The sequence below is a fragment of the Helicoverpa zea genome, chromosome 18 (genome assembly GCF_022581195.2).
Source record: "Helicoverpa zea isolate HzStark_Cry1AcR chromosome 18, ilHelZeax1.1, whole genome shotgun sequence".
In the NCBI taxonomy this organism is placed as follows: Eukaryota; Metazoa; Arthropoda; class Insecta; order Lepidoptera; family Noctuidae; genus Helicoverpa; species Helicoverpa zea.
Window position 1 is genome coordinate 6,115,168 of NC_061469.1, and position 9,886 is coordinate 6,125,053.

A 9,886-nucleotide genomic window follows, 5' to 3' on the forward strand; every position below is an offset into this window, starting at 1 on the left:
GTTTGATTGATATGTATTTAGAAACATTAAAACGACTATTGGTAAATTCATTTTTTATTTGCACATGATATTTAAAAATAAGATTCTCAAATTTTGCTACGACGACATCATGACCTTAGCAACTACGCATCAGTTAATATGAAAAATTCTGTGAGTTAGAGAGCAAAAATGTACTTATGTGCGTGAATTACAATAATAATTGCACTTTTTGTAAGTAAATGTTTAAGTTATAAAGCTTTTAATTATAAGAATCGATGAACAGCTTTTCGTAGTTTTCTTTTTTGCCATTATTCGCTGTACGGATGCATCACTTTATTGGGGCTCGGGCCGGGAACTGTGTCGTTTTTCGTGAAATCAATACGTCGCTTCTTGTTACGCCGACGCCAAAGGACACAGCATAATCTGTAAACCGAAGTCGGAATAAGTATTTATGGACTAGGTTAAAAAGACTGAAGAAGGTTTCACTTCGGAATTACCAAAATATTATGGAATATAATGGAAGGAATTAAAAAAATTGGGCCTTACATTGGTCTCTCCATGCATGTATTATGCTACTGTGAATAGGAACCTCTTTGCTAGGACTTATGATTCGTCTAGTTTATGCCCTTTTAAACCTATTATATCCACAGTAGTAGGTAAGTAAGTGGATCGGCCTTGGCAAACGGAACTAGCGCGCATCAGTTGGAATGTCATGATCATGGAATGGCATGTCAGTCTTCGTTTATCTTGGTACCATGAGAACCAAAGTATTGTACTAGACACCACAGAGATCTGGGGCCCGATTCTCCTAATTTTACTTAAGCGACCTTCGATTGACGTTCGACTCGATTCGACTGAGATCCAATCCCGACTCGATTACGATTGAAGCGTATGTGGCATTCCGCTATTTTTTCTTTGAAATAAGCCTTTTTATCCTTTTCTGTCATTCAATAATGAATCATTTTGTCTGCAAATGATTTACGATTGCAAAATGATTGTACAGCAAACTACCGTATAGACCAAAATCATCAAAATAGCAGACCAATCGCACACCAATCAAATGTCAATCGAATACGATTGGTCTTTTATTAGTAGCAGAATGCCCGATATGGTTAAAACTGCTATTACGATCATATTGCGATTCGATTTCTATTCGATTTTGACATTATTAACTTAGGAGAATCGGGGCCCTGTATTTCAAGTTACGTACGATCAGAAAAAAAAATGTTGGTGATTTTCCGGTCTTATCTATTGGGTGCCCAATTAGGTACTGGGTTGAGGAGGTCAGATAGGCGGTCGCTCCTTGTAAAACGCTGGTGCTCAGCTGCATCCGTTTAGACGGGAAGCCATTCTCAACATAATTCGGAAAATTAGATGATGATGATTTTCGTAAATTACCTTAACGTTAAGAAATAAATAATTTCCGCGACACTGAGGATAGAGAAGCCCATGAACAGTCCAAGTAGACCGCCGCAGTTGGCGAGGAAGTCAGTTTGTCCGTACAGTTCTGAACGACGAGACGTGATGAACTGCGCTTCCTTAAAGAACACCATGACGCGGGAGTAGGTTACACTGAAATCATAAATTATGTATCCCTTACCTTTATTATTTTTTATTTTATATCAGTTGTGTTATATTAACATTCAAAGAAGGAAGATAGACTCAAAAACGTAAACTATGCGGGATTACGCATCTTCTCATAGACTGTAGTTCTCACCTACATAGGATTAATTTATTTATTCCCAATCACTTATCTTGCCTTTGTTTAAAATTTATGTAAAAATAGCAATTCTAGGCAAGAGCCTGTACCTAATGTAAAATGTAGGTAGGTAGGTAACGATTACATACCCTTTTCGAATGATTAATGAGCATCGTATTGATGTTGATTAAATAAATGAATGAATGTCGATGTCCTCTCAATTTTATTTTACTGGATTTACCATAAATACATACATTGGTCATTACCTACCGTTGGATTTGTAAAATATACTCTGAAGGTATTGACCGAGAGGTTTATTTTGGAGAGGTCGTTTAACTTCGAATCAGTCGTGTGTGGAACGCCAAATTATAATTTGAAATATGAATTAGGTAGTTGGAACGGGACCATTAAAAAAAAGATGATCGCGAGGGGAGGAGCATTTTAGTTTTTTTTGCGAGCGGCCAGTAACACTGAAACTTTCAGCAATAATCGAATAAATTATAATGCGAAAAAATATTAGGCGGCTAACAAAAAAAAAATGGTAAAAACGAAGGTCGTTTTATGGATTAGATTTTCTAACAAATAGCTTATTTCCTTTCGCGATACGAGCAGGATAATGTCTGGCGGTTGGTACAGATAGGTCGAATATTGCAAAACATCCTCTGCTCGTCATCCGCGAACGCTACCTACTAGGGATTAGATTAGCTATGAAATTACGAACTTACACATACCTATTATACCTATGCCTTTGTATACTTACTTATTTTGAAGTAAATAATCCTTACTTACATTACTTAATATATTTTGTATTTTGAACTACCTACCTATTTCCCGCGGTTTCGCGGCAATTTCTAACTCCCTATGACCAAATCGGTAATACCGTTTTCGACTTTTGCCAATCATAAATATTTAGCGATTAAGTAATATTTATTTACATATATACCTACATAAACACTCATTTATATAAAATTATAACGTAAGTGATTAAATTAATAAAAAATATTTACGTTTTACTGAGGTGAGAGAAAATGCATAATGGATATTTATTTTAGAAAGATTATGTCATTTGACCTCCGGATCATAACTATTATCTAATGAAAGTATGAAAGTTCAAACTAGATTTTTCCTGCGACTGCAGATAGCGAGAGAAAATGGTCCTTCAGGTGGTCGATGGCTAAATTCTTAAAGACATTGTGCTGAGTGCCTACTTACGTGCCAAAAAGGATGTTTCCTTTGCCAAACGTACTTACCTTTACCTGGTTCCATATATTACCTAAATAAAAACCTGTGTTACTCACTTCACCAATTCCTCAGATACGTTGTAATATCTGAATGCTCGAAATAGGGCTGCCCAGTCATAATCGGCCTGCGACGTCTCTGCCTCGTACTCTATGGATGTGCACGCTGGTAGACATCGACACCTAGAAGACACCGCTCGGGCCTGGCCGAGTGTATCAGTTTCATTTTGTTTTCGACTATCGAGTCCAGACTGGATTTCTATAGTCACCAACTCCACTGAAAAAAGTTTAAAAGTAGCTTCCTTTAATTTGACATACTTAAATAGGAGTATTTTAAATTTAAATCTTGTGAAAGTCAATAAAACTGCTAATAAGGTAAATGAAAGCCATTTTGTAAAAATATCTTATGCAACTTATACGTTCTAATGTTTTATTGAATAGTTTTTATTGCATATGAGTCTGCACAACTTAGGAGTATTGGTATGTTCGATGACCGACTTACTCTGAGCTTCTTTTATACATTCTCGGCTGGCTGCATTGCAGACTTCCATGTTTGGTCCATCTGGAACGCAAAGTGCATTTTTATGCAGTGTTACAAAACATTACGCAGCTCCGTTCTATAAACTACTAAGCACGATACGTTTAGTTTAAAAGTTAATATAAAGATGTAGGTCAACTAAATATATCCAAAATTGGGTTTTTTAGCTATAACAGTCTTTGGTACAGGATTTTCCGTCTGAAAGCGAGGATTATGTAGTCAAGATTCTGCAAAATTGAGCTAAATAAAAGTCAAATGGGCACTCACAGGGCATCCCAAAGTGCACGCATCCACATCGAGTGTAAGTGAAGTTGGATAGACACTCCATCTCACAGTTTGACTGAGTGTACACCTTGAAGTATTGAAGATAGCGCTCCGTTGGAAAATAGCATTGTCGCCTGTGAACCGATAAAAGAAGTCCATTGTTGTACTGATAATAAATGGAAGCTCCTAATTGGGTATTTATTTACACGCAAATACATAGTTAATTAATTACCTAATATTTTTAATTAACATCGATTGGTTCGTTACACCTACTCTACTGCCTATAGTTAAGTTAGTAGTACCTAGGTAAGTAAATTGTGGTTTGTAAATTGTTATGTGTCGCGATAATTTCTAACAAAATACCACAGGATGTGATACCTATAGAGCGTTTTGGTAGCTTTTTCGTATTGACGAGGACTTTTTGTTTCAAGAGTTGGCAATAAAGTATACCATCGATATAAAACGTAGCTATGTCGTATATAACTAATAAAATTATCAATGAATGACTCTCCCAACTAAATTGGCATTGATGGACATTTCAAATAAAACATATAATACTCGTCGAACTCACCTGGTAGGCTCGTAAGGTTTAAGGCCTGAGGAAGTGGTCATCATTTTAGGTTTCACCGCAACGACTACCTCTTGCGATAGAGGCGATCGGAAATACTGTTGTGAAAGCCTCGGCAACTCTGCCGGATTGTGCAACAGTATCTACGGACATAGAGGAAATGCAGTTTATTTATCATACGATTATGTATTGTGGAAACTTACAATGGTTCGCTTTAGATGTAACTTTGTTTACCTTGAAGCCTTGTACTGGACCTCTGCAGAGGTAATCCAAGTCGATTTTATTCGCCTTCAATAAGAAGGTTAGACCGGATTTAACTCCATATCCCTGTGAAAATATATCTTAATGTAAATGACAAAGACTGATTATTATGCAAAAGTTAACGGGGCATCTCCTGACATTGCAATTGCCTGGTTAACTTCTGCGTTTAAAATCCATATTGGAACTTCTTCGGATAGTCATTTGATGTTAAACTATACGTATCTAGATGGAAATTATGTATTCTACTACTAAGTAAGTTTAAACTTACAGCGCCTCTATGGGGATAGGTTTCTATTGGTGTGTCAGCCGAGTATCCTTCTTCCAGACTCCATGACTCTGCTACCTTATCATGTTCCAGATACGGATAATTTTGATGCAAGCTAAAAAAACATACGCGTGTTAAAATAATAACACTTCTAAAAAGACAAAAACAAATGTTACACTCACTTCTCAACTCTAAACATTTCTTCAGCACCCAAAGTATTGAAAGTGTAACAAAGCCCTTCTTCAGTTAATATGGGTGAGAATAAGTCAGAACAATTCACACTTGGTATATCTTTCCATTTACAGCCAAAGAAAACTTCTGTCAGATTTGGCGATACCTGAAATGTATAAATAAAATAAATGGAGTATCTACCTAAAAAAAAAGTTATCCAAGACTACGAACCTCTCTTATATTGTCCACTGTTTCTGCTCCATCGGAAAATTTTCGGCCATTCGTGGGAGCAAGATGATCATCGCAGACCATCGAAATATCTTCAAACAAATGCTGTCTGAAAGTAAATTCAGTCAAACTTTAACTGCAATTTTTAATATATAAAATAAAGAAAATATATTTATTCGCGTAACCAACAGTGCTTTTTACAATTTTACTTGGCGCTTCTATTTTGAGAAATTAGGTCGGTCATTTTGCACATCGGTTTACACACATTTACTTAGTTACCTATTAAATTTTACTTACTCCTCTAATGTCAGATTATCCTTGTCAGACAAATATAAATGGTAGTAATCTGTAAAATTAAATTTCCTCTGCATTGCTTTAGTTTCGAAACAAACTGTCACTGCTGGATAGGGAATCTAAAACAATAATGATGAAAGAGTACATATAGTGTACGAAATACCTAAGTGAGACAACATAGGATATTAAGGAACGGGTTACATAGGTGAGAAATACTCGAGCCATGAACTCGATACGTGGAAATTCTATGTAAAGATTTGTGATTTCATAGATAATGGAATCATGGTAAAGTTCAACATGTGTAAATCGGTGTAACGTCAAACTTTAAGGATACGTACCTGCATTGAATTACAACAATAACAACTACGAGGAAATACATGCTTGAAATTAGGTACCTGCCAAACGGGAGTCGGGTTTTCAGCAAAGCTTACGATCACTGGACTTTCATTCCACTTTATGTAGACTTTTCTAATCAAACCAGCACAAAGTATCACACAACAAGTAAACATGAAGAGCCAGAATATTCTGGAATAAAATTAGAGCAAAATAAACCGGTGATACTATTAGATAAAGTAAGTAAAGGAAGTTTGATGAAACTTACTTTTCCACAAAGGTTCTTTCTTTCTCTCCGATGTATTTCAGTCCATGAAGATTGGAGTTAGCCGTGTAATCAACCAAGTAATCTTTGATTATGCTGCGCCTGCATCTCTTGGGTTTTTCTGGTGGCGTTTCCTTTTCGACCACATCGGGGGTCTTCCCGAAACTTTCCGACCTAGAACAACATGAACATTAGTCACGTCGTATTAGATTTTAGTTATTCAAGTGTTGTTATTGTGTACCTCGAGTGTCTCCTCATGGTGCTAGGCAAAGACTACCGAATGGGCTCAAAACAAAACATGCTATTAATTTGGGCTTGGTAGGAGAGTCGTCATAGCCGTTAATGTTAACCCAAGGGATACAGGTGAGCCAATTACTAAATTAAAATTTGTAGAATGCTGACTAATACCTACGTTACATTTGTTACATTATTTGTTTATGAATATTCAAATCGTAACGAGGTACAAACAAGCTGGTTAAGCACGACCTTAGTCCATATAGTATGTGCCTTTGTAATGACAACTGCAATTACCTACATAAGTAAATATTAAAGTTAACATTTTGCGAACTGGCCCTACCTTAAGCCACTGGGGATTTTATGAAATGACAAATTAATTTGTGGTTCGTTTGTACATTATATATCACTAGCCGTTTTCCCGTGGTTTCACCCGCGTCCCGTGGGAGCTACTGCCCGCACTGGGATAAAATATAGCCTATGTTACTCGCGTTCTTTAATATTAGTTATTTAAAATCGGTTCAGTAGTTTTTGAGTTTATCCATTACAACCAAACAAACAAAGTTTTCCCCTTTATGATATTATAATAGTGTATGAGTATTAGTATAGACTAATAGGAATATGGAGAGACAAAGTAAGAGGTAGATCACTACCGGCGCTTCCATGAAACTACAAATTACCTAAGTATACCGATTCGGAGATTAAATTAAATCCTAGATTTTAGGATTCAAACTAAGTACTTAATATAAGTGGGTCTTTGTGCCAATGTCACAACAAAATGAATTAGTATTCATTTCCCATGAGAGGTCTTAACATGGGACTATTCCAACTAATGTTAGGTAAACATGAATTAACAAAATTGTGAATTTTAATTTCATTTGAGTATTTTGAGTTACCTAATCATGCAATACCCCACAGGTATTCCTTTATCTAAGTACTTTTAAATTGTTTTAGGCGCAGTTATGACACACTAGCTTCTGCCAGCGGTTTCACCCGCATCCCGTGAGAACTACTTCCCATACCGGGATAAAAAGTAGCCTATAGCCTTCCTCGTTAAATGGGCTATCTAACACTGAAAGAAATTTTCAAATCGGACCAGTAGTTCCTGAGATTAGCGCGTTCAAACAAACAAACAAACAAACTCTTCAGCTTTATAATATTATATAGTATAGATTTAATTCCCGAAACAAAAATGTACATTAACTTTCTATGCTATGTAGGTTTAACATTTAAAATTACGACGAAAACTCGTAATCACAAATTAGGAAAATACCAATTTAATATTGTGCGTTGCCGCGTGGTTACAGTTCTTATTTTTAGGGTAAGGAAAAGTGGTAAAATAACACAATAATGATAGCTCCCACTAATGGTATTTTCAAACCTGCTAAAATTAGCTTGCGACCGCGATGCGTTGATCTTCGTTTCATAATCATGGTCACTATTTTCGAGTTTCCATAACTCTCTGTTTAATCTTAATGCGGGCATTTTAGTTAAGTACTAATTCTCACTTATCCATTAAAAAATATGTTGTTTTTCTAAAAGCAGACCGAATTAACTGGTACCCTCGGAACGTGTGACATAATATCATAATATCGGAGTAATTCGGAGTGCAGGATGCAGATAGCGTGTTTGTGTCTGATTTCTATAAATAGGAACTGAAATATTTGACACTGGAATCCTTTATTTCATAACTGAAGTTCAGCATTGTCTGCAATACGCAAACGTAGTTCAAGCCGTCAAGTACCTATAGGTCGATCCTTAGATAAAAATCTCTTATCTGTCAAGTATCTATAATACATATAAGTCTCTATAGGTACATTTATTTTATCGGCCAAATATTATTGACCGGCTAAAGGATCCTCAATTCTTTTCTTGTTTTGAAAACCACTCTTTGGATTCACCAGCACCTATTAGAAGTTAAGAACATTAAGAAACACCAAACCTGTGACGCCGGATTAATGAATTTAATGCTCTTGTTGTCGTGTACTCTACGAAGCAGTCCTTCGATGGTGACGAATCCATTTTCCGGGTTTACCCCCTTACGCACTAAACCACAAAACTGTTATGTTGAACAGTACCTATTATAAAGGTACCTATTAGTGAGAACAGTCTGGGAAACCTATACGAGTGTGAGGGTGTTATTTCTTTACTTCTGATGGCAATATCCATTTTAGGTGTTACACAAATCTTTCAACTTCCACACATGCGTTGTGTTATGATTTAATGCAACCTAGTGATATTGATGTTTGATATACTATATTCAAAAAGTGTGCAGGATCAATAATATTTACGGAGCTGATGCTATCGTTATTACACTGTGACGAAATTATTGATTATGTTAGTACAATAAGTGCTATTACTACTATAGTTATTATAGTAACTACCACCTAGTAGAAAAAACATGTATAATAGTAGAAGACCAGCAAATGGACCAAATCAGTAGAAGATGACCTATGAAATAACCGGTTCATGGTGCCCGTTAGTACCATTAAGGATCCCACAGCTTGCAGCAGTTTCGACGAAATTCGTCATGTAAGTACCTATCAACAATGCGGTAAAGTAGTAGGAATTTTGTTAACATCAATTGTTTTGATAGTTGAGGCAACAAATAACAATGCTTTGGGATAGATAGAGGTTAGATCGAAACAAAACACAATCAACGAGCATCATACAGATATCAACATTAGCGACGTCAATCTGTCTTTCAATGTTACAACTTCAACGTAAAAAGATATCGATCAAATAAATTGTTTTTTATATCGATGGGAAAATTTTAGAGGTGAAGACTAGTGCGACGTCACGGCGACTAAAGAACCAGACATAACCGTATCTAACATCACAATCACACAATCTCGATGAGCCTACATGAAAAACATGTTAACGTTATATTGAAGGAACGGACAATTTATACACTCAGCTGTAGGTAGTAGTGGTAGTAGGTACTACACACTTACAATACTATCAGAGGCAATTTACCTCTGCAGTTCTATGATCCCGGATTTATAAGGGAAAAAGGTAAGGCAAATTTTCGCTTTGGATCAAAAGATAGATGCGCTGTGCGTATGTCTCAGCGCAGTTATCAAGAAAGGGCTCAAATATCTAATCTCTGAATTTACCTAGGCCAAGAACGTGTTTCATCAAAATGCTGATATGTTAATGGGACATACAGATAGGTGACTTACCTCGCAGATAAGGAAGTACTTAAAAATATTTCAAATGTCAAATCGTGGGTTGCAATAAAGTTGCAGTCGCTCACAAAATATAATAAGTATTGAACCTAGTGTTATAATAATTTCTGAACCACATGAGTCACGCACATTACATCTGCCTTAAAACTTAGTTCAAATTGAATTCAGTGAAATAAGAAACCTGTAAATTGGGTAATTATGATACCTATGGCGTTAGTCTACTAAAGGACCTTCTGGCAAATAGTAAAAGTCTTTGCATTCTAGCTAAGTTATAGGTAAGGCAAAGGATTTATTTAGGTCCTAAGATTGAACTAGCTAGCTGACATTGATAGTCGTAAATAAGGCCGTAAGTGCAAATTAG

The 9,886-nt window shown here is 36.1% G+C and overlaps 1 protein-coding gene across 5 annotated transcripts; it reads right to left on the reverse strand.

Annotated features, from left to right (window-relative positions):
- Nucleotides 1–38: 38 nt before the first annotated feature.
- LOC124638904 (pickpocket protein 28-like) lies at nt 39–9,642 on the reverse strand. Of its 5 annotated transcripts, none has more exons than XM_047176053.1 (14): nt 9,520–9,642; nt 6,107–6,277; nt 5,901–6,030; nt 5,509–5,624; nt 5,215–5,320; nt 4,995–5,149; nt 4,816–4,927; nt 4,521–4,613; nt 4,290–4,429; nt 3,722–3,852; nt 3,419–3,478; nt 2,977–3,193; nt 1,378–1,551; nt 39–402 (listed from the first exon to the last, which is right to left on the reverse strand). In XM_047176053.1, exons 3-14 carry the CDS (start codon nt 6,012–6,014, stop codon nt 288–290), a joined length of 1,533 nt encoding a protein of 510 aa, XP_047032009.1. In that variant the 5' UTR covers nt 6,015–6,030; nt 6,107–6,277; nt 9,520–9,642; the 3' UTR covers nt 39–287. The 5 variants fall into 5 exon arrangements, with proteins under 5 accessions (XP_047032009.1, XP_047032005.1, XP_047032008.1 ...); XM_047176049.1 differs by lacking the exon at nt 9,520–9,642 and adding an exon at nt 7,719–8,046; XM_047176052.1 differs by lacking the exon at nt 9,520–9,642 and adding an exon at nt 6,681–6,751.
- Nucleotides 9,643–9,886: the final 244 nt, after the last annotated feature.

Bases quoted from the DNA above. Each gene is read 5' to 3' on its own strand.
- LOC124638904 (XM_047176049.1), bottom strand. From the start codon at position 7,822: ATGCCCGCATTAAGATTAAACAGAGAGTTATGGAAACTCGAAAATAGT. The intron at 6,031-6,106 runs GTAAGTTTCATC...ATTTTATTCCAG, and splicing joins GAAAGAACCTTTGTGGAAAA to AATATTCTGGCTCTTCATGT. The intron at 4,928-4,994 runs GTGAGTGTAACA...ATGTTTTTTTAG, and splicing joins GAAATGTTTAGAGTTGAGAA to CTTGCATCAAAATTATCCGT.